The sequence below is a fragment of the Bos taurus genome, chromosome 18 (assembly GCF_002263795.3).
Source record: "Bos taurus isolate L1 Dominette 01449 registration number 42190680 breed Hereford chromosome 18, ARS-UCD2.0, whole genome shotgun sequence".
Taxonomy (NCBI): Eukaryota; Metazoa; Chordata; class Mammalia; order Artiodactyla; family Bovidae; genus Bos; species Bos taurus.
Genome location: NC_037345.1, coordinates 54,098,201 through 54,122,822, shown reverse-complemented (window position 1 = coordinate 54,122,822; position 24,622 = coordinate 54,098,201). Strand labels below are relative to the sequence as shown.

The window sequence follows — 24,622 nt, the reverse complement described above, 5'->3', positions numbered from 1 at the left end:
TGGGGATCAGCAGTACCTTCAGGAGGCTGTCCTGGGGGCCAGCACTGCGGTTCATTTAGTTGTTGAGTCCACTGTGTGGCCCTGTGTGCTGAGTACCGTGCTTCAGGCCGGGGGCAGCAGTGAAAAGATCTCCATGGCCTCTGTCCCCAGCAGAGTGTTCCTGCTGAGTGCTGAGTGGTGAGGAGACACACAACCCTAGTCTTGGGGGTGAGGGGAGTGTGGCACATTCAGTGGCTGGCGGTGGTACCCCTCCCCGGGTCGAGAGGAAGCTCATCAAGTTTGTATCTGTTAAATGAAGCGTAACCTTGTTAGGTTTTGCCCACACCTGAGGGCACCGAGTTGCCCCTGTGAGGATCTAGCAGTGCAGGGCCCAGCGGCTCTGTAACCACAGGCCGCCCTGCCTGAGTGGGGAGGAGGCTGGGGCAGGGTCCTGTTTAGAGGTGCCGGGGCCCAGGCTCGAGGCCCCATTTGCACATTGGCCTTCCAAGAGACGCAGGCAGATCGGCGGTATCAACTTCGGCACAGGATCCCAATCCGTGGGATGTTCCACTTGAATCCAGACTTTCAAACTGTCCCTCTGCCCTGTAATAGGCCTTAGGTGGAACCTGGGGGTCTTGCCCTTGTGGAATTGGTAGTCATCGGGCCAGGAATATCAAGAGATACAACTAAATGTAAAATCTTTTTTTTTTTTTAATCTTAACAAAGCTTGGGTAGTGCTTTGGAGGGATCTGATGGTGTTCCCATAGTGAATACAGGAGACCAGGCCTGTCACTCTGAACTGACCTTTTAATAAGAGACCTCAGCAATTGGGGGGCATGGAGCCATATATGGAGGGAAAAATGAATGCCCAGACAGAGGCCCGGTCCAGTGAGGGCCCTGTTGCGGGGGGAAATGCTTAGCTGTCCGCGGGGCTGAAACACAGGGTTGGGTACTTAGGCTGGAGGAGTCCGCGCACCGCGAAGCCCTCCATAGACACCAGCCCTGCTATCTGGCCCTGCGGGTCCTCATAAGTGCTGGCGGTTTGATTGCAAGTGCGGTGAGGCGCTTAAAATCCAAACAGAACCATGAGCATTAGCTGTGAAATAGATGACACAGCTGCACCATGGGTGAACCTGGAAAACGTCACGATGCTCAGTGGAAGAAGCTAGCCACAAAAGGCCACATATTATAGGGCTTCGTCTATAGGAAATGTCCAGGATAGGCAAATACGTAGACAGGAGGTGGGTGGTTGCCAGGGGCTGGGGGAGGGGAAGTGGGGCGTGGCCTTTCCATGGGAGCGATGACTTCATGGGGGAGTGGCCTCTTGATGGGCGTGGCGTCTTCTGAGAAGGGAGTGGGGAGTGGCTGCTTGACAGGCGTGGCGTCTCCTGGGGGAGTGGCCGGGTGGTTGGCGTGGCATCTTCTGAGGGGAGAGAGGTGAGTGGCCGCTTGACAACATGGCGTCTTCTGGGGGAGTGGCCAGTTGGTTGGCGTGGCATCTTCTGAGGGGAGAGTGGTGAGTGGCTGCTTGACAACATGGCGTCTTTTGTGGGCGTGGTTTCTTGATGGGCATGGCGTCTTCTGGGGGATAGTGGTGAGTGGCCGCTTGACGGGCGTGGCGTCTTCTGTGGGAGTGGCCTTTTGATGGGTGTGGCATCTTCTGGGGGAGTGGCCGCTTGGTGGGCGTGGTGTCTTCTGAGGCGGGGAGTTGGGGGTGGCCGCTTGCTTGAGGGCGTGGCGTTTTCTCTGAGGTGACAGATCTTGATAATCGTGGCAATTGTACAACATTGAGAATGTACTTGATGTCTGAATTGTCGACCTGGAAATGGTGAAATAGTGCATGGTATGTTGCATATATTTTGCGGCAGAATAAGAATGGCTGCCCTATTAGCCGGTCACCAGGAGTGGATGCGTAGGTGGTACGGGGGCGATGATTTCTGTTCCCGAGAGGTTTCGTGGTCGGTGGCCTTATGCTATAAGGGTCTCGGGGGGGCAGAAGCACTTTGCTTGGAGAATTCAGGTCTCAGCCCTGGAGGGTTACATTACCACCTGCCCCTCCCCATCATGACTCGCAGACGCCTTTGTCCTTGCTTGCAGATGCTGGCGGACGATGCGGAGGCGGGCGCCGAGGATGAGAAGGAGGTGGAGGAGCTGAAGAAGCAGGGCATCAACCCCCTGCCCAAGCCGCCCCCCGGCGTGGGCCTCCTGCCCACCCCGCCCCGCCCGCCCGGCCCCCCGGCCCCCACATCTCCGAATGGCCGGCCCATGCAGGGTGGCCCCCCGCCCCCACCCCCTCCCCCACCCCCGCCCCCCGGACCCCCTCAGATGCCCCTGCCAGCGCACGAGCCGCTGTCCCCACAGCAGCTGCAGCAGCAGCAGGACATGTACAATAAGAAGATCCCCTCCTTGTTTGAGATCGTGGTGCGGCCCACAGGGCAGCTGGCTGAGAAGCTGGGCGTAAGGTGAGTGCCCAGCTGGCCAGCATGTGGTATCTCTGGAGCCTTCAGAGCCTGGTCAGAGCCCTCCTCAGGCTGCAGGTTCCGCCTTTCTCTGCAGCCTCTCTCACAGGCACCATTGTCTCCTTCCAGGTTCCCTGGACCCGGAGGACCCCCTGGGCCAATGGGCCCTGGGCCCAACATGGGACCCCCAGGGCCGATGGGGGGCCCGATGCATCCTGACATGCACCCCGACATGCACCCAGATATGCACCCTGACATGCACCCCGACATGCACCCAGATATGCCGATGGGCCCTGGCATGAACCCCGGCCCACCCATGGGCCCCGGCGGCCCTCCTATGATGCCCTACGGTCCCGGAGACTCCCCGCATTCTGGAATGATGCCCCCCATCCCACCAGCCCAGAACTTCTATGAAAACTTCTACCAGCAGCAGGAGGGCATGGAGATGGAGCCGGGACTCATTGGGGACGCAGGTATGCGGGGCTCAGGGTGGGGGCCGACTGGGGCCTGCACAGTGGAATGTAGTCAGGAATATTGGGGTTTCCTTCCTTGGTCTGAGTCTTTGAAAACATAAATCCAATTCCATCTCTGTTCCATAAGTGGCTGAACCTTTTCAGTGATGTAGGATTCACCACCCTGTTGAGTCTGGGCGGGATGTTATCATCACTATAACTTAGTTTCTTGTAAGTTTGCTGGGTGTGTGTGGACTGGGAGTGTGGGAAGTTAGGGGGTGGATGCCAAATGGTGTAAACTTGATGGCTGAGGTGCCCTCCGCCAGTGGCCTGCTTCTGGTGGTTCTTGGCTTGGAGCTCCCTTTCGACTGTGCTCGTTCTGTTGCCACACTGACCATCTTCCTTCCTCTTTTCCTTCCTTTCTTGCTAAAATGAGAACATGTGTTGTTAACAACCTAAAGGTCCGGCTGTCAGGGTGCTTGGATGACAGTGCTGCTTGACAGGAGACGGTGTGTAGCCTCTAGGAGGATGAGAGGTGTCCAGGGGGCCAGGCGTGCTTCCAGGCCTGGGGTCAGAGCAGGCCTGGACGGCATTTCAGTGGTGAGAAGCAGACAGGAAACTTGTCAATAAGCATGCCACTCATGTCGGCGTCGGTCATTGCTGGAAGTAAAGTGGGGCGACGGGTGACGGGTGGAGGCGGGCTGGGGGCGGCTGTCCTCTGGTGTGACACCGCCTGTCCGAGGTGTAAGTGAGAAGCAAATGGGAGAGGGATGTGAAGCGGGAGGAAGGCTTGGCTTGGGGGGAGCCGCAGCAGGTAGAGGTTCCAGCCAGTCACCTTGTTGGTGGACTCCCCAGGTGTTCGTGTGGCTTGGGACAGGAGGACAGGGGAAAGAAGCACACGAGACTCTGTGGGCCATGGTGAGGTGTGCTCGGTGGAAGGATGGGGATAGCAGAGGAGCACGGGGGCCATGGGTGCTCATAGCATGGAGGGGAGTCTGGGAAGCTTGCAGGCTGCCCTGGAGTCACCCTGGGCAGATGTGAGGCAAGGGGCACCCAGGGTGACTGGGAGTCAGCAGGGCTGGGTGTGGAAGCACCATGGGGCCAAGGGGCCAAGGCAGCAGGGTTGGGTGGGGATGCCTGTGGGGGGCAGAGTCTTTGGGCAGGTGCCCCACGCTGTCCCTGGGGCTGGAGATGCTGCAGAGAGCCAGGTTGGGAGGAAGGAGGGCAGCACTTGCGCTTTGGCTGCCGAAAGCACGAGGTGCCCATTTAACACCACGTGGAGTCGACGACGGGCATCAGGGAGCTGACCAGGCTGGAGGTCGGGGTAGAGTTTACGCTGGCGTCTAGTATGTGGAGACATAAAAACAGGTGTGTGGGCAGGGCGCCAGGACAGTGACACGCTCTCACATGAGAAAAGCAGGTGACCCTGACCGAAAGGGTCTCCTCCCCCTTTAAACAATGGATGTGAGATGCGTGAAGGTCCAGGTGGGGAAGCAAAAAGTCTGTCCAGCTGGTGATGATATCTCTGGCGTAATTGACTCAAATGCCCATATTGTGAAATCTACCCTTTTTGTGCCGTTCAGTTGCCTTTAATGGTATTCAGCGTTGTAAAACCATCAGCTACAGGGGGGCTGGGTGGGACTGTTGTTTAAGGAGTGAGGCTGTGGCCCAGAGCAGCCTGGCACACTGAGTTCCCATGTTCTGAACTTCAGAGGCTGGAAGAAAGTGGCTTTTCACATTTTGCTTTATACGATTACATAGGAAGTATTTCGGAGAAGGCAATGGCAACCGACTCCAGTACTCTTGCCTGGAAACTCCCATGGGCAGAGGAGCCTGGTAGGCTGCAGTCCATGGGGTCGTGAAGAGTCGGACACGACTGAGCGACTTCACTTTCCTGCATTGGAGAAGGCAATGGCAACCCACTCCAGTGTTCTTTCCTGGAGAATCCCAGGGACGGGGGAGCCTGGTGGGCTGCCGTCTTTGGGGTCACACAGAGTCAGACTCGAATGAAGCGACTTAGCAGCAGCAGCAGCAGCAGGAAGTGTTTATCTTTCTAAAAAGATTTAAGCGTTTGACTCCTGGAACTTTAGCTTAAATTACGGACTCCCTTTCTTGGTAGAGCTGGCCGCATTTCAGCTGCTCAGTAGGGGCGCTGCACTCAGTAGGTGCAGTTCGGGGCAATTTCATCATTGCAGAATGGCCTGTGGGCAGTGCTCACTGGACACTGTCTCCAACACACACACACACACACACACACAGTCTCTAGGCGCTTCGTCACAGACCTCCACATGCTGTTCCCTTCATCCTTGGCTCTATCTTTAGCATTTGCGAAGGGAGGCGGCTAGTGCCGGACGCTGCCCACCCTTCAGGAGAGATGGCAAGCCCTTCCACCTGGTGCTTCCTAGATGCTGTGCTGGAGAAACACCCCCACCCATCCCGTTCCCTTAAACGTAGCAGCTGCCCAGAAACATTTGTGGAAGGAGAAGGAATCGCCCGGCAGCCTCTGGGTGGACTTGTAGCCATAGCAACGTTTTGGTGTATTTTCTTCTTTTCTTTATGGGTCTTTGTTTACTGTGATTGAACTCATATTATGAGCTTACTGTGAGATTGAGTGTTTTTCTTTATTTATTTATTTAAAGAGACTATAAGATTAATGCTCATCAAAAGTATTTAAAACAGATGGGAAATGAGTGGAGTAAAAAAGTGAACGATGCCTCAACCCCCTCCCCCAATCTCATTCCCCCCGCTCTCATTCCCAGAGGGCCTGTTCTCCGTCTGTCTTTTCAAAGCCTTTTCTTTGCGTTTTATAAACATTCGTACGCCGTTCCGTCCTGTTCTCACCTCATGAGCATTTGCCCATGTCACTAAACCTCACCGTGAATCCCATTCTCAGTGGCTGCGTCCTAGTTGGGACCTCCCCCTCCCCCTTTGGCTGCTCCGTCCCCTACTGCTAGGGCCCCTCCCGGGAAGGGTAGGAGGGCGTGGGCTGTGCATTCTCACCCATCGCCATCAGGGGTGGTTTTCCAGCTGAGGGCACGGGTGGGTCGGAGTTGGTGCCGCACGGCCCTTCCCGACGTGAACGCTCGGTTCTTCCCTGCCACAGAGGACTACGGGCACTACGAAGAGCTGCCGGGGGAGCCTGGGGAGCACCTCTTCCCCGAGCACCCTCTGGAGCCAGACAGCTTCTCTGAGGGAGGGCCCCCAGGCCGGCCGAAGCCGGGCGCCGGTGTCCCCGACTTCCTGCCCTCGGCCCAGAGGGCCCTGTACCTGAGGATCCAGCAGAAGCAGCAGGAGGAGGAGAGAGCGAGGAGGCTGGCTGAGAGCAGCAAGCAGGACCGGGAGAATGAGGAAGGCACGTGTCCTCCCCCGGGGCAGGGCTCTCCCCGATGGGCGCGGGCCGTGGCCACCCTGCGGGGAGTGGTGGGGCGTGCCTAGGTCTGGGGTCTGCGTCGGACAGGAGCCTGTGGCCGGGAGGACCCCTGCAGACAAGGGCGAGACCCTGGTCCCGTGGAGGAGGGCAGTGGGCTGGTCCCTGGAGGAGACCGCACCCTCGCAGAGGAGGCTGGAGGGAGACACTCAGCCCCTGCTCCCCAGACTGTGTCCTTGGGAAGCCCAGAGATGAAAGCCAGTCACTGACCAAACCAGTAACAGTCCCCACCTCAGCTGCCGAGTCTTGTGGGGCTGAGTGGTGCCCTGGTGGCATCCGCCCTGGGGGGAATGGGGCAGACAGAAAAGGCATCTGGAGCGTGCAGCCAGGAGCCGGGGAGCAAGTGGGGCAGTGAGAACGGGACAGTCCCCTCCCCGGGGTCTCCGACTGCACCTGCCGAGGAGGCTGGACACGGGCCAGCTTCTGCGTCTGCTCACCTGGCCCCGCCTCTTAACAGCTGGTGACTGCCTGCCCTGGGGTGCGGGAGCACTGTGAGGGGTCTGGGAGCCCAAGCTCACTGAGAGCCCAGGCAGCGGCTGCTGCTCACGGGCACCCAGAGCAGGGTCTGCCGTGGCAGGGTCTGAGTCTACCCAGGTGAGAAGGCAGCGCCGGAGCCTGGGGCTCGGGAGTCTGAGCTCAGGCCTGGCTTTGTCCCCGATCTCGGGGTGCTGTGTCGGTGCCTCTGTTTTCTCATCTGTCAAATGGGCGTGGTGACAACGCTGTATCCTGGGTGGTTGTGGCAAATAAGGCAAAGTCCTTAGCTCGGTGCCGATACACAGGGAAGGGTCCGTCCACAATAGACAGAGACCTGCCAGGCTCCGTGCTTGGCCTGAGCTCCCTGGCTCTTCGTGCCATTCTGTGGTGGTGGGGAGGGTGAGCAGCAGGTGTTTTAAGCGAGAGAAATAGAGGTTCTGAGAGATAAGAGGTGGGGAGCAGGCTACTGTGGGATCCAAGAGGGCTGGTGGCGAGTATGGTGACCACTCACCATCTCCCTGCGCCTGTCTGCTTGCTCGCAGGTGACACTGGAAACTGGTACTCAAGCGATGAGGATGAAGGTGGGAGCAGTGTCACCTCCATCCTGAAGACGCTGAGGCAGCAGACGTCCAGCCGGCCCCAGGCTTCTGTTGGAGAGCTGAGCGGCAGTGGGCTGGGGGATCCCCGCCTCCAGAAGGGACACCCCACAGGAGGCCGACTGGCCGACCCCCGCCTCAGCCGGGACCCCAGGCTTTCTCGCCATGCCGAGGCTTCCAGTGGGTCAGGCCCAGGTGACACCGGACCCTCTGACCCGCGACTGGCTCGCTCCCTACCCAGCTCCAAGCCCGACGGTGGCTTGCATTCCAGCCCTGCCGGTCCCGGGGGCTCCAAGGGGTCTGGGCCACCCCCGGCGGAAGAAGAGGAAGGGGAGCGAGCCCTGCGGGAGAAGGCCGTCAACATTCCCCTGGAGCCGCTCCCTGGGCACCCGCTGCGGGACCCACGGTCACAGCTGCAGCAATTCAGCCACATCAAGAAGGACGTGACCCTGAGCCGGCCCAGCTTCGCCCGCACTGTGCTCTGGAGCCCTGAGGACCTGATCCCGCTGCCCCTGCCCAAGCAGGAGGCGGCGCCCCCCGTGCCCGCCGCCCTGCAGTCCCTGCCGGCGCTGGATCCCAGGCTACACCGCGCCGCCGCCTCGGGGCCCCCCAACTCCCGGCAGCGCGCGGGCAACTCTGCAGATGCTGGTGCGGCCGGCTCCAGCCTGCCTGACTTTGAGCTCCTCTCGCGCATTCTCAAGACTGTCAACGTCACCGGCCCCTTGGCCACCCCTGGCTCCGGCGACAAGCCCAGTGACCCCCGAGTGCGGAAGACGCCTACCGACCCCCGGCTGCAGAAACCCACAGACTCCGCCACTGCCTCCTCCCGGGCAGCCAAACCTGGCCCCGCCGAGGTGCCCTCTCCAGCTGCCAGCCCCAGCGGGGAGTCCTCCCCGCCAGCCACCGCCCCCTACGACCCCCGTGTGCTGGCAGCCGGCGGCCTGGGCCAGGGCGGCGGGGGCGGCCAGAGCAGCGTGCTGAGCGGCATCAGCCTCTACGACCCCAGGACTCCCAACGCGGGGGGCAAAGCCGCGGAGCCGGCCGCCGACACGGGCGCCCAACCCAAGGGCCCTGAGGGCAATGGCAGGAGCTCTGCTGCCGCCAAGGCCAAGGAGCCCCCGTTTGTCCGCAAGTCCGCCCTGGAACAGCCCGAGTCCGGGAAGCCCGGGGCCGACGGGGCCACGGCCACGGACAGATACAACAGTTACAACCGGCCCCGGCCCAAGGCCGCCGCGGCCCCCGCTGCCGCTGTGGGTGCCCCATCAGCAGAGGGCAGCCTGCCCCAGCCCGGCGTGCACAACCTGCCCGTGCCCACCCTCTTCGGGACCGTGAAACCGGCACCCAAGACGGGCTCCGGAAGCCCATTTGCTGGCAACAGCCCAGCCCAAGAGGGTGAGCAGGACGCTGGGTCCCTGAAAGATGTGTTTAAAGGCTTCGACCCCACCGCCTCCCCTTTCTGCCAGTAGTGTTAAGCCGGAGTCCAGCGCTCCCCACACCCCACCCTTCCCAGGGCAATATTTAAGGGCAGTGACCAGAGTTGGGGCTTGGGGGGAGGGGGGAGGGGGTTTGGGTGTTCTTTCTTTTCTTTCTTCCTATTCTGTTTTCTTTTTTCCTCTCTCTATCTTGTTTTTTTTTTTAAGTAGTATCTTCTTTAAAACATATGAATTGTATATAACCATCTTTAACTTCTGGTCAGTGCTGCGGGGCTGCTAGGTGCCCGCCAACAAAACCTCCACGTGCATGTGAGCAGTCGTGAGTCCCCTGGGCCTCAGCCCAGCTGGCACTCCGCCTGGCCTGGCCGGGCCCAATTTTCAGGGACTCCCTTAAAGGCTGGGGCTCCAGTCTGGCGGCTGGGGGTCTGGTGGGTTTTCTGGGCAAAGCTGGGCCCCTCCTCCTGCTGCCACCCCCACCCCCCCCAACCCCACCCCCAGGACGAAGGGAGCAGCAGGCGTCAAGAAGGCACGAAGTGTTGCATGAACAAGAAGAGCTGGAGCCGAGATGGCGGGCAGGCCCCGCGGGGAAGCAGGTCTAGGCATTTCTGCGTCTCCTCTGCAGCGTGCAGGCCATGATGACCCGCTTCAGGGGCCAGTGGAAGCGAGGAAGTATCAAGAAAGAAGAGCCTTTGGAAGCTGCCTGGGCCAGGAGAAACAAAGTCCTTTCCCACTGCTGTCTCGTCTGGATTCACCTGCAGGGCCCCCCTGCCCCCGCCCCCCTCTGTCCAGAGTTCACCTGTGAACCCACGCCCGCCAGCCTGCGGCAGAAGACTCCGGGGTGAGAGATGGACCTGGAGTCGCCAGGGCTGGTGCGGGGCGGCGGCCCCGCAGACCGTGTGCTCTCCGTCAGTATTAGCCCCTGTCTTGTGGACATTCCTTTCTCCCCGCATGCCAGGCTCTGTCCTGGGCCCTGGAAGGCAGAGCCACGTGCCCAGTGTGCCGGCCCCAGCCCCTCTGGGGACAGCTCAAGGATCCGTGCGTGGCCGTGCCACCATGCTCCCGACGGAGGGAGCCGGGGTGGTGGTCGGCAAAGCATCGCCCTCTCTCCATACCCCTCATAGTGTACCTTCAGGGCCCATGGTTTTGGTGTGTTTGGTTTTCTTTCAAGCCAAAGGGGGCATGGGTTCAGAGGCATGTGCAGTGTTGGCTTTATGGCCACGTCCAGGAAGTGGGCCTGAGGACACGGTGGGAAGCTGGCCAGGGCCAGGAGGGTGACCGGTCCCCTGCTGTGAGCGGGGCAAGGACCCCACAGCCCGCGACCTGCTCTTCTCATCCATCCGGCTGAGCCGGGAAGGGAGCCGAAAGGGCTGCCCTGGGCTCCCCACCGCCCCCAGGACCCTGGCTGAGCTCCTCTCCTGTCCACAGAGCCCAGAAGAGGCCCACACCGTGACCTCAGGAGCTGGACACGGCCTGTGTTCCCACACATGCCCACTCTCTCCTGCCTCGCTCCTCATCCTGCCATCTCGGCCACCTCGCTTAAGGGCGCTGACTTCCTGCTAATAATGAGGAAGCCTGGTGTCCCAGCCAGCCAGAGGGTTGCCCCTCCCACCTCCCTGGGGTGGGAGGTTAAAGAAGGTCCCACACCCCCTCCCCAGAAAAGGAACAGTCATAGAGTCTGGTGCCAGAAGCAAGGGCTGGGGAGGCACCCCCACAGGGTCAGAGCACCATGATCAGGGGGATTTGGTTTGTCTTTGTGTCTTTTTCTGTTTTTTTTTTTTAACAATCATTAATGAGATTTTTCTTCAGCCACCAGTGTTGGCTTCGAAGCAGAGGGCTGCAGCCCCTGGTGTTTGTAATATAAGAAAGAATACGCAGTGTGGCTGTGGTTGGGTGTTGGGTTGTTTGGTTTTTTTTTCCCCTCCTTTGAGAATTTTCTTTTGTAGAAGCAAAATGAAATACTTTTTTAAAACTGAAATCTGTGGATGAAATAGAAGCTGGAACCCTCCTCTTGGAACATTCAGCCTAAGAACCTCATGGGACTATGAATTCACCCAAAATTTTCATTTGCCATCAGGCCGAGCTTTTAAAGAAAAAAAATAAATTGTTCTCTAACCAGGATTGTAACAAAAGTGTAAATACTATTTCAGAGTTGAAAGTTGACGGTGCAAATATGTATATAACGTACTGTATTTTTACAATGATCGTCGCATGACTCTATTCCGCCCCCTTTTTGTACTCCGTATCTGTCTTCCAGAAACACCACCTGTCCTTTCTCCTGTGGTCTCTTAATCCAATAATTGTATTACTGCCATTAAAGGATGCAGTTATTTTAAAAAAAAAAACAACTAATCTACGGATCTTGTTTCTCTGTGCTGCCCCCAGCACCCTTTGCCCCAGAGATGACAAGGGGGTGGGGGGCGCAGCCTTGCAACCAGGGTCTGTCCTCAGTGGCCAGTCAGTCCCTGGGTGGCGGTCGCAGTGACGCTGTGGGGATGGCACCTCCAGACCGCCTCCGCTTCCCCCGGCTCCAGCTCTGGACACCGGCGACCCACGCGGATCACAGAAGAGGCCAGGGCTGACCTCAGGACCATGGGGCTGGCTTAAACAGGGGTCCTGACTGCTGTAGATTGAACATTTGTGTCGCCTCAAAATTCCCCTGTGGAAATCTGTTTGCCCAAGACAATGGGGTTTGGAGGTGGGGCCTTTGGGAGGTCAGGAGGATGAAGCCTTTGTGAAAGTTATTAGTGCCATTTAAAAAAAAACCCACAGAGTATCCTCACCCCTTCCATTGTGTGAAGGTGTGGCGTGAAGACAGCCATCCAGCAAGAGGGTGTTCGCCCAACACTGAGTCTGCTGCCGCTTGACCTTGGACTTCCAGCCTGCACAGCTGTGGGTTTTAGTGGACCCAGAGATTCCCCTCTTGCTAACCTGGGGTCATGCTCTGCGAGGGAGAGACGGGAGCAGGTCTTGGCCTGGAGGGTAGCCACGTCTTCTCGGGACTTAATTTGGTTTCTGTGTTTTGATGGGCCTCTCTCAGTTTTCCATGACTGCCATATAAATTATACAAGCCAAGTGGTTTAAATCAGAAACAGTGAAATAAAAAAAACAAAAAACAGGAACTTGATACCTTACAGTGCTGGGAGTCAGAAGTGTGACATAAGTCTCACTCAGCTAAAATCAAACTGTTGCGGGGCTTCCTGGAGGCTCAGTGGTAAAGACTCTGCTTGTCAACCCGGGAGATACCGGTTCCATCCCCAATCCAGGAAAATCCCACATGCCAAAGAGCAGCTCAGCCCATGCACCACAAATTATGAAGACTGTGCTCTAGAGCCCAGGAGTTGCAACTACTGAAGTCCAAGTGCCCTAGAGCCCCAGAACGTGTGCTGCACCACGAGAAAGGCCACTGCAATGAGAAGCCATGCACCGAAGCTAGAGAGGAGGCCCTGCTTGCTGCAACTAGAGAAGAGCCTATGCAGCAATGAAGAACCAGCACAGCCAAAAATAAATAAATCTGGGGTCCGATATTTGGAGTGTTTCTAATTCATCCACGTTGAGTATGGCCGATTTCACCTGTAACTCAGGACTCCCCCTCAGCTACCTTCGACAGGCAGGAACCCATCATCCCAGGTAAGAGGGTTGGTAGGGCGGGTCCAGGCTTGGTAAAGTCCAGGTGAACTCTGAATTCACCCAGGTTCAGCCCCTCTTCCACACTGCTGGTCTGGGACAGCAGCACCCCTTGTGATGGCAAGACAGCTAGAGGGGCTTCCAGCCTTTACCTCCTCATGCAGCCAAGCAAAGCAGCAGAAAAGAACCTTCCCGTGTATCTATGAGCCAGGTTCACAATTGAGAAAGGAGTATGACAAAGCTGTATACTGATTGTCACCTCGCTTATTTAAGTTACATGCAGAGCACATCATGCGAAATGCAGGGCAGGGTGAATCACAAGCTGGACTCAGGATTTCCAGGAGATGTATCTACAACCTCAGAAGGCAGATTTTACCACTCTCATGGCAGACAGCAAAGGAACTAAAGAGCCTCCTGATGAGGGTGAAAGAGGAGAAGTGAAAAAGCTGGCTTAAAACTCAACTAAAAGCAAAGATGATGGCATCCAGTCCCATCACTTCATGACTAATAGATGGGGAAAAAGTGGAAACAGTGACAGATGTTATTTTCTTGGGCTCCAAAATCACTACAGATGGTGACTGCAGCCATGAAATTAAAAGACACTCCTTGGGAGGAAAGCTATGACCAACCTAGACAGTGTATTAAAAAGCAGAGACATCACTTTGCTGACAAAGGTCCATCTAGTCAAACCTATGGTTTTTCCAGTAGTCGTGTGTGGCTGTGAGAGTTGGACTATAAAGAAGGCTGTGCACTGAAGAATTGATGCTTTCAAATTGTGATGCTAAAGGAGACTCTTGAGTGTCCCTTGGACTGCATGGTAATCAAACCAGTCAATCCTAAAGGAAATCAACCCGGAGTATTCAATGGAAGGACTGATGCTGAAGCTGAAGTTACAATATTTTGGCCACCTAATTCGAAGAGTTGACTCATTGGAAAAGACCCTGATGCTGGGAAGGGTTGAGGGCAGGAGGCGAGGGGGGCGACAGAGGATGAGATAGTTGGATGGCATCATCGAACCACTGGACATGACTTTGAGCAAACTCCAGGAGACAGTGAAGGAGCGGGAAGTGTGATGTGCTGCAGTCCATGGGGTCGCAAAGAGTTGGACAGGACTTACCGAGTGAGCAACAAGGGGCAAGAAACTGCTTCCCAGAAGCCCCTCAGGCTTCCTCTCAATCACTTTGGCAGGCTCAGATTGTGTGCTCCTCCCTACCTTGGTCCACAGCAAGAGGGCAACAGAGGTCTCACGTCTGGTTCTTATACATCAAAGATCCAGCATCCTTGGCCAAGCACGTGGCTACTTGGAAGGTGAACGTGCTCATGGGGCTCATGCAGGGGGAAGACGGTGCAGGAGTTGGAAGCCGCAGTGGTGATACAGGCATCATTCAAGTCTTTAGGGCATGGACCTTCTCCAGACCAGATCCTGTCGTCGGCACCAGGCTCTAACAGGGATGACCCGTTGGCTGGAGTGAAGTCTGCAAAGAGAAGGCAGATGGCACCTGGGGCTTGGAAGGTTGGCAGGCCCTGGAGAGCCTTGAAGGCTGTGTTCCAGATACGGGCAGAGAAGAGCTTGTATTCAAGTTTCTGTTTAGTTGCTCCATCGTGTCCAACTTTTTGCAACCCCATGGACTGCAGCCCACCAGGCTCCTCTGCCCATGGGACTTCCCAAGCAAGAATACTGGAGTGGGTAGCTGTTCCCTTCTCCAGGAGATCTTTCCAACCCAGAGATCGAACCCAGGTCCCCTGCATTGCAGGCAGATTCTTCACTGCTGAGCCACCCAGGCCTCCCAGGTGACTCCCAGGTCTCAGTGGCTCATCCACGGGTCAGCAGGGGGCTCTGCTCGTCACAGTCACCCAGGGACCCACATTGGCTGAAGCACCACCCTTGGGAAAACTTGGCAATCGTGGGGGAAGTGGAGAAGAACCCACCAGCTCTTAAGTGCTTCTTCCCCACAGTCAAGGACTTCAATTCTGCTGTTTCCTTAGCTAAGCAAGTCCGGAAGCCAGCCTCACTTCAAGGGCATCAGTCAGTTCAGTTCAGTTGCTCTGTCATGTCCGACTCTTTGCGACCCCATGGACTGCAGCACACCAGGCTTCCCTGTACATCACCAACTCCCGGAGCTTGCTGCAAGTCATATCCATCCTGTTGGTGAGGCCATCTAACCATCTCATCCTCTGCCTTCCCCTTCTCCTCCTGTTTTCAATCTTTCCCAGCATCAGGGTCTTTTCCAATGAGTCAGTTCTTCGCATCAAGTGGCCAAAGTATTGGAGTTTCAGCTTCAGCATCAGTCCTTCCAATGAATATTCAGGACTGATTTCCTTTAGGATTGACTGGTTTGATCCCCTTGCTGTCCAAGGGACACTCAGGAGTCTTCTCCAACACCACAGTTCAAAAGCATCAGTTCTTTGGTGTTCAGCTTTCTTTATGGTCCAACTCTCACATCCATACATGACTACTGAAAAAACCATAGCTTTGACTAGACAGACCTTTGTCAGCAAAGTAATGTCTCTGCTTTTTAATATGCTGTCTAGGTTGGTCATAGCTTTTCTGCCAAGGAGCAAGCGTCTTTTAATTCCATGGCTGCAGTCACCATCTGCAGTGATTTTTGGAGCCCAAGAAAATAAAGTCTGACACTGTTCCCAGTTTCCCCATCTATTTGCCATGAAGTGATGGGGCCATAATCTTAGTTTTCTGAATGTGGAGTTTTAAGCCCGCTTTTTCAAGGGCATCAGGAGGTGCATTTCCACTGTGTGTCCAGTAGGCGGCGAGTTGGAAATCCTTGGAGACCCAGCATTCCTGTTTTCCACGTCAGCCCCAGCCCTCCAGCCCCAGTGCTCCCGGGCGTCCCTCATTGTTTGCAGGTGCTGTGCCACGGGCTACATCGCCAACTGCTGAGGTGTGGTGGCCTGGATCCCTCGCTGCAGGGAGCGTCGTTATCTTAAAATGTGAGTTGCTGCGTCTGGAAATAGGCCGCCGGTTTGCGTGGAGGCCACGCCTCTACTGCCTGCTCCAGCCAATGAGTGAGCTGACAGGGGCGGAGGGTGGGACCCAGGGAATGAGGGTTGGTTGGGCGGAGAGAGGGAGAAAACTGGCATCTCCTCTAAAGACCCTAATCCTATTGGATCAGGGCCCCACTTTATGGCTTTATTGAACCTTAATTACTTAAAAGTTAGGGCTTCAGCGTATCAATTTTTGGAAGACAATTCAGTTCATAGTACCCATTGTATCCCTTCTAGCATATCTCCAGTAGCTCAGTGAAAGGCAAAAACTTTCTCATTATTTCTTCTGGTGGTTACTCTGTTCCTCTCAAGATACGTCAACTTTAGGTACTTCTTGTCAACTTCCTGCTCCCTTCCCTCCCCCTTACTTTCAGGCTGCTCTTCGAATTTCAAATACCATGACATCTCATTAGCCGAGTCTTATTCTGTCAACCAGCATTGCCCCCTAGAATGTTCCACAGTGATGAAAATGCTCTCTCTCCATGTCGTCCAATATGGCAGCCACTGGGCACATGTGGCCACTGAGCACTGGAACTGTGGCCAGTGAAACTGGGGCACTAAATTTTCTTTTTTGGTTAATATAAGTTAAGTTAGGGGCTTCCCTGGTGGCTCAGTGGTAAAGAATCCACCTGCAATGCAGGAGACTCCAGTATTCTTGCCTGGAGAATTCCATGGACAGAGGAGCCTGGCAGGCTGCAGTCTGTGGGGTCACAAAAAGTCAGACACGACTGAGTGACTAACACACACACACACACACATTCCACGCTAAACCCTCACTTTATATGGAAAGAAAACCAGACAGGAAACTAACTCACCTAGGGCCACCATCAGTCTTAGAACAGACAGCCAAAATCATTTTAAGGCCTCACATTCACCTGTACTAAAACAATAACCGCTAACACACACACACACACACACACACAGCACGTGAGTCAGTGTTGGCTCTGTGCTGGGTGGCTTTGCATGCATTGAAAAATTTTCACAGCTCCATGAAGTCGGTCTTATTATGTTCTCATTTCACAGATAAGGAAACTGAGACCCAGGAAGACTAAGCAACTTGTCCTAGATGGATAGCTGCTGCTGCTGCTACTGCTAAGTCACTTCAGTCATGTCCGACTCTGTGCAACCCCATAGACAGCAGCCCCGTCCCTGGGATTCTCCAGGCAAGAACACTGGAGTGGGTTGTCATTTCCTTCTCCAATGCATGAAAGTGAAAAGTGAAAGTGAAGTCACTCAGTCTTGTCCGACTCAGCGACCCCATGGACTGCAGCCTACCAGGCTCCTCCATCCATGGGATTTTCCAGGCAAGAGTACTGGAGTGGGAGATCGATAGCTACTGAGTGGCCAAGTCAGGCTCCAAATACAGACAGTCTGGCTTCAGAGTCATCTTGGGGAGAGGGCAGCTCCAAGGAAGAGACGCCAGGGTCATCAGAGAAATCCAGAGCAATGTTCTTCCTTTCCTCTTCATCAGTATCTGATCAGGAAAACTGAAACCACTCCAGGCATTTAAGCTAGAGGAAATATAGTTAGGGAATTGGACACCAAGAGGCTGGAAAGGCTGGAGGGTAAAAGAGGCATAATCGGGTTACCACTGATTAGTAGCTGCAGGAAGCTGCTAGAATTCCTAGAGTCGGCTTGACAAGAAAATGATGGGGTAGGGAGTTCCCTGGCGGTCAAGTGGTTGGGACTCCATGCTCTCACTGCAGAGGGCCTGGGTTCAATCCCTGATCAAGGAACTAAGATCCTGTACTGTGGTGTCACCTAGAGACTGCGACTGCTCTGTTGCCGAAGTAGGAACCAGGCTGGACCCCTGAACTCTCAGCTTGGCAGCTCTCTTTCAGGGCACTGCCAAAAGCAAGGGGGGAAAAGACTTCTCTGTGTGTGTGTGTGTGTGTGTGTGTGTGTGTGTGTGCCAAGTCACTTCAGTCACGTCCGTCTCCGTGTGACCCCACGGACTATAGCCCACCAGTCTCCTCTGTCCATAGAATTCTCCAGGCAAGAATACTGGAATGGATTGTCCCATTACCTCCTCCAGTTTTTATTTTTTACTGCCTTCCAACTGCCAGAAACCAATAGGAAATCAGCTGGCAAAGAGACAGAGAAATCGTTTGCAGGCTTCTAGCCCCAGATGCAGAGAGGAAGGCATAGGAGCGAGCGTGGGTCTAAGATACATCGACTGTCTTCCTCATGTCCTGGGGCTGTCTTTGAGGGGTGCCGTGAAGACTTCTGCTGTGTGGGCTGCCACTCTTGCAGGGGACCCAGCCCTCACTCTGTTGTGTCCTCAGAGTCGCAACCCAACTATTGAGGAGGCTCAGCAGTGAAGAGGAGATGGGACAAGCTGGTAGAGGAGACGGGGAGATGACTCCTTACGCCTAAGCCCTGCTTAACCCTCCCTTTCTTCCCGGCACGTCCCAGGAATTATCAGAGTGGGCTCTGCGTCTTCCCTGGAAGGAACTCTACTTCACTCTTCCTGACACAGCTCACTTTATCCAGTCTTCTGTCTGTGTTTCTCATACACCTCATGGAGACCTGATGTGTCTTCATGAAGGGCCTTGTTAAGACAAATAGCCAGTGCTCCATGCCAGTGGGCATCTAAGTGCCAAAAGCACAGACCGTATCTTGTGGGAGGTGAGCCCCAAAGGAAAGCCTGGAGAGGGAGTGAGTGGATGCATGGGTGTCCCGGAAGGACACAGCTCTCTGATCTCCCGGTAGGTGTACAGGACATAGGATTGCCTTGTACGGTCATGCAGGTTTCTCACTGAACAAGGACATCACAAGTAAAGGGGGCTCACTTACATGGAAATCATAGGTTTGTAAACTAATGACCATTTTCTAGCAAGTGGCAGAAAAGGTCTCTTGTTCTAACCAAATTAATGTAGCAGGCAATTTATCAGGTGAGTGGAGATTCCCCCAGTGGCTCAGTGGTAAAGAATCCCCCGTCCAATGCAAGAGACACAGGTGACTTGAGTTCAATCCCTGAGTTGGGAATATCCCTGGAGAAGGAAACGGCAACCCACTCCAGTATTCTCGCCTGGAGAATCCCATGGACAGAGGACCCTGGTGGGCTACAGTCCAAGGGGTTGCAAGGAGTCGGACATGACCGATCAACTGAGCGTGAGCATGGACACAGTAAAGGAGAGTCTTGATCCTTGGTAGGTTGGAGGCCAAGGAAGTGGGAGGGAAAGGAAGGGACTGTGTGAGGGAACCCCCAAGAATCCCAGAGGAAGACACCAAGGTGGAGGGAGGGGCAGTTTGCTGGCATAGACATGAGGTCAGAAAGGGGAGTTGCTTTCAGCAGAAAGATGGATGTACAACTCAGCGGGGTCTGAGAGGCAGGGAGAACAGAGGTCCCATCCAGAGCCTTCAAACCCCTCCATCTCATCTCCTCACATCCCTTACTCCAACAGCTGCTTCTCCAGAAGTGGACGGAAGGTCAGTGTCCACCCAGGGGCATCCAGGTTCGGAGAGGCATAGGACACTGAAGCTGTAGGGAACAGAAGAGCTCTGGGGACACTGGGAAGGGCCCCAGCTGCTCCTGTGGCTTGGCCGGCCCTGACAGTTCTGCTTTCAGAATGACGTTTCTTGGGAAACAGGTGAAGGTCCTCAACAGGCACAAACTTCCAGTTAGAAGATGAATGCATTCTGGGGACCTAATGCGTGGTGAGTCTGGGTAACAGCACTGTATCGTACACCTGAAGATTGCTAGGACGGTAGATTTTTTCTTTTAATATCTACTTATTTGGCTGCACCAGGTCTTAGTTGTGGCACACAGCATCTTTGATTTTTGTTGTGGCACACGGGATCTTTAGTTTCGGCATGTGGGATCTAGTTCCCTGACCAGAGATTGAACCTCAGGCCCTTCTGCGTTGGGAGTGAGGAATCTTAGCCACTGGACCACCAGGGGAGTCCCAAGACAGTAGATCTTAAATGGTCTCACCATACGTTAAAAAAAAAACAGTGGTACCCATGTGAAGTGAAGGAGGTGTTCAGTTCAGTTCAGTTCAGTTGAGTCGCTCAGTCGTGTCCGACTCTTTGTGACCCCATGAATCGCAGCACGCCAGGCCTCCCTTTCCATCACCAACTCCCGGAGTTCACTCAGACTCACGTCCATCGAGCTGGTGATGCCATCGAGCCATCTCATCCTCTGTCGTCCCCTTCTCCTCCTGCCCCCAATCCCTCCCAGCATCAGAGTCTTTTCCAGTGAGGCAACTCTAGCTAACCTTATAATGAGGTACTCACTTCTCAATATATATTGCATATCGAATCATCACTTTGTGCATCTTAAACACAAACGTATACACTAATTATATCTCAATAAAGCTGGGGAAAAGAAACCAAATGGCACTTCTGCCCTTCCACTCAGCCACCCCAGCTTACAAAAGCAATCTTCATGGTAAAATCTTTTGAAAAATCCCCCAAAAATGGGAAGAAGGAAATAAGTATTATCCAAAATCTCATAGGGGCTTTCCTGGCAGTCCAGTGTCTAAGATGCTGCACTTCCACTGCAGAGGGCATGGGGTTTGATCCCTGGTTAGGGAGCTAAGATCCTCCATGGCCAAAAGATAGGGGGGAAAAAAAAAGATTACCCAGAATCTCATAAACCAAGTTATTCGGATTGTCACAGGGAGACCTGATCCTTCATGTAGAAAACCCTCACAACCCACCACCTCCTCTTCTCTGGGTTCATCTCTTCACTTTCTGGAATACATCCTTGAAGTTATTTTTACAAGGAAGAGAATACCTAGGTGTGGGAGGATATAATGTGGAGAGGTGCATTTAGTCAAGAAAAATACTATATACAAGCAGTAACCAATCAGGAAATTAACAGAAAAATCAGATAAGCTTCCCAAGAGCAATTAAAAAACCAGGAAGTAGCCAAATGAAGAATGCCAGAGAACTTTATGGAGATGTCAAATAAAAACAAATCTGGACTGAGAGAACTTTATTCAAAAAGCCCACTTGCAGTAAGGAGAATGCTCTGAGCTCAGAAATATGCAAGCTTCTCAGAATCGAACAGAAAAAGTCTTTACTTGTCTAGAGTAAGAGGGGTTCCCCATAAAGGGGAAGTTGATGAGTTGAGGAAAAGTAACCACCGTGGTTGGCAAAACACTCAGGAAGTGTGTCTTCTATGGGTCAGCGGTTCTCAGGAGAAGCTGACAAGGGGGCCAGTCCCACTTTTCAGTCCTCAGGAGGCGAGGGAAACTACATTTGAGGGTGAGTGGGAATGCAAAAGTAGGAAGTCAAGAAACACCTGGAGTAACAGGCAAATTTGGCCTTGGAATACGGATTGAAGCAGGGCAAAGACTAATAGAGTTTTGCCAAGAAAATGCACTGGTCATAACAAACACCCTCTTCCAACAACACAAGAGAAGACTCTGTACATGGACATCACCAGATGGTCAACACCGAAATCAGATTGATTATATTCTTTGCAGCCAAAGATGGAGAAGCTCTATACAGTCAGCAAAAACAAGACCAGGAGCTGACTGTGGCTCAGACCATGAACTCCTTATTGCCAAATTCAGACTTAAATTGAAGAAAGTAGGGAAAACCACTAGACCATTCAGGTATGACCTAAATCAAATCCCTTATGATTATACAGTGGAAGTGAGAAATAGATTTAAGGGCGTAGATCTGATAGATAGAGTGCCTGATGAACTATGGAATGAGGTTCGTGACATTGTACAGGAGACAGGGATCAAGACCATTCCCATAGAAAAGAAATGCAAAAAAGCAAAATGGCTGTCTGGGAAGGCCTTACAAATAGCTGTGAAAAGAAGAGAAGCGAAAAGCAAAGGAGAAAAGGAAAGATATAAACATCTGAATGCAGAGTTCCAAAGAATAGCAAGAAGAGATAAGAAAGCCTTCTTCAGCGATCAGTGCAAAGAAATAGAGGAAAACAACAGAATGGGAAAGACTAGGGATCTCTTCAAGAAAATCAGAGATACCAAAGGAACATTTCATGCAAAGATGAGCTCGATAAAGGACAGAAATGGTATGGACCTAACAGAAGCAGAAGATATTAAGAAGAGATGGCAAGAATACACAGAAGAACTGTACAAAAAAAGATCTTCACGACCCAGATAATCACGATGGTGTGATCACTGACCCAGAGCCAGACATTCTGGAATGTGAAGTCAAGTGGGCCTTAGAAAGCATCACTACGAACAAAGCTAGTGGAGGTGATGGAATTCCAGTTGAGCTATTCCAAATCCTGAAAGATAATGCTGTGAAAGTGCTGCACTCAATATGCCAGCAAATTTGGAAAACTCAGCAGTGGCCACAGGACTGAAAAAGGTCAGTTTTCATTCCAATCCCAAAGAAAGGCAATGCCAAAGAATGCTCAAACTACCACACAATTGCACTCATCTCACACGCTAGTAAAGTGATGCTCAAAATTCTCCAAGCCAGGCTTCAGCAATATGTGAACTGTGAACGTCCTGATATTCAAGCTGGTTTTAGAAAAGGCAGAGGAACCAGAGATCAAATTGCCAACATCCGCTGGATCATGGAAAAAGCAAGAGAGTTCCAGAAAAGCATCTATTTCTGCTTTATTGACTATGCCAAAGCCTTTGACTGTGTGGATCACAATAAACTGTGGAAAATTCTGAAAGAGATGGGAATACCAGACCACCTGATCTGCCTCTTGAGAAATTTGTATGCAGGTCAGGAAGCAACATGGAACAACAGACTGGTTCCAAATAGGAAAAGGAGTTCGTCAAGGCTGTATATTGTCACCCTGTTTATTGAACTTCTATGCAGAGTACATCATGAGAAACGCTGGACTGGAAGAAACACAAGCTGGAATCAAGATTGCCGGGAGAAATATCACTAACCTCAGATATGCAGATGACACCACCCTTATGGCAGAAAGTGAAGAGGAACTAAAAAGCCTCTTGATGAAAGTGAAAGTGGAGAGTGAAAAGTTGGCTTAAAGCTCAACATTCAGAAAATGAAGATCATGGCATCTGGTCCCACCACTTCATGGGAAATAGATGGGGAAACAGTGGAAACAGTGTCAGACTTTATTTTTCTGGGCTCCAAAATCACTGCAGATGGTGACTGCAGCCACGAAATTAAAAGACGCTTACTCCTTGGAAGGAAAGTTATGACCAACCTAGTTAGCATGTTCAAAAGCAGAGACATTACTTTGCCAACAAAGGTTCGTCTAGTTAAGGCTATGGTTTTTCCTGTGGTCACGTATGGATGTGAGAGTTGGACTGTGAAGAAGGCTGAGCACCGAAGAATTGATGCTTTTGAATTGTGGTGTTGGAGAAGACTCTTGACAGTCCCTTGGACTGCAAGGAGATCCAACCAGTCCATTCTGAAGGAGATCAGCCCTGGGATTTCTTTGGAAGGAATGATGCTGAAGCTGAAACTCCAGTACTTTGGCCACCTCATGCAAAGAGTTGACTCATTGGAAAAGACTCTGATGCTGGGAAGGATTGGGGGCAGGAGGAGAAGGGGACGACAGAGGATGAGATGGCTGGATGGCATCACTGACTCGATGGACGTGAGTCTCAGTGAACTCCAGGAGTTGGTGATGGACAGGGAGGCCTGGCGAGCTGCGATTCATGGGGTCGCAGAGTCGGACACGACTGAGTGACTGATCTGATCTGATCTGGGGAGAAGAGAAGCCAGACTTAAGCTTGCTCAGAGCAAAACAGATGGTGAGGAATGAGCCATGAACACCTCATTGGACAAAATATTGAAATCTTGTTCAAGGACGACCTGAATAAATGGCTGATCTATGGGCTTCACAATATGCAGTTGTAATCCGCCTCCACATTCTGAAATGGGCTGCCACCAAAGCTTATTCTTTACCTCTTGTTTATCTCTTTGGTTTATTGAATTCACTATTGTGTCCAGAGATGTTGGAACAGTCCCTGACATCTAATCAGTTCTTGATACAAATATATTCTTTTAAAACAAATCTTAGGGATTCCCTGGTAGCTTGGGGGTAAAGAATCCACCTGCCAATGCAGGGGACATGGGTTTGATCCCACATGCTGCGGAGCAACTAAAACCAGGAGCCACAACTTCTGAGTCTGTGCTCTAGAGCCTGGGAGCTGCAACTGCTGAGCCCACGTGCCCTAAGTTTGTGCTCGGCAACAAGAGAAGCCACCACAATGAGAAGCTTGAGCACCACAACTCAAGAAAAAGCCCAAGGAGCAGCAAAAACCCGGCACAGCCAAAAATAAATAAGTACAATTATTTTATTAAAAAATTTTAAGAGAATTCCCGGTGGTCCAGTGGTTAGGACTCTGCCGAGGAGGGTCCAAGTTCAATCCCTGGTCCAGGAACTAAATTCCTATAAGCCAAGTGATGCACCAAAAAAAAAAAAATATATATATATATATATATATATATTTTTTTTTTAGTGGAGCTATAATTGACATAGAATACTGTATGAGATTGTATTGTAACTATGATAATTTGACACACAGTGATCTGTACATACAATTACACATTGCAGTGTGATTACTACCACTATCTTGGAGCACCTCCATCGCATTATGTAATTATCATTTCTTTTCTTGTGGTGAATAAAAATATTAATATATTCACTGTAAAAGGCCACCAGTGCCTGGTCCCACCCTCCAATCCACAGGTCCTGGTGGCATGGCTCCAGAGTGGGGCTGGAGCATTAATGTTTGTCTTAACAAAGTTCCTGGACGATTCGTATTAGAACCACTGATCTAATCACAAGTGCAGAGGCCACTGGCCAGCTCTGTCTCTTTAAAAAGGATTTGTTTTCTCTTCTCTGACCCTTTCTGGTATTTAATTTCTCCCCCTCTCACAATCTGCCTAAACCATCTCACCAGCCAAGAATGTGAATAATGTGTTTCAAATATTTTCAGTTCCCATTTAAGCCCATTTAATGCTTGTTCACTGCCAGCAGGCAGACTATCTTTTAGACTATCAGCCTATTTGAACTCCCTCCCCAAGTTTAACCCCCAATCTGCCTCTCCCTCCATAAAATCCAAGCTCTTCCCAGTGGGAGATGAAGGAGCAGAGGGCAAGAGGGGCCTGGCCCAGCAGGTCGTGTAGTCATGGTTTTAGTAGGGGGGCAATGGAAAGCTGTGGAAGGTCTTCCCCTTCGTGGGAGGGTTTAAGCTGGAAGAGACATCACTAGATGCTCATTTAAAACATCTGGGGAATTCCCGGGTGGTCTAGT

The 24,622-nt window shown here is 52.9% G+C and overlaps 1 protein-coding gene across 11 annotated transcripts in view; it reads left to right on the top strand.

Moving 5' to 3' along the window:
- Positions 1–11,165, top strand: part of ZC3H4 (zinc finger CCCH-type containing 4) — a 39,360-nt gene extending 28,195 nt beyond the window's left edge. For 8 of the 11 annotated variants that reach the window (XM_059876747.1, XM_059876749.1, XM_005219289.5 and 5 more), the window contains 4 exons: positions 2,077–2,441; positions 2,568–2,911; positions 5,994–6,242; positions 7,334–11,165. In XM_059876747.1, the coding sequence (XP_059732730.1) occupies positions 2,077–2,441; positions 2,568–2,911; positions 5,994–6,242; positions 7,334–8,853 (2,478 nt within the window). In that variant the 3' untranslated portion in view covers positions 8,854–11,165. The remainder of the gene's footprint in view (positions 1–2,076; positions 2,442–2,567; positions 2,912–5,993; positions 6,243–7,333) is intronic. The other 3 variants (XM_059876748.1, NM_001205889.2, XM_059876752.1) reach the window with 3 other exon arrangements.
- The last annotated feature ends 13,457 nt before the right edge of the window (positions 11,166–24,622 follow it).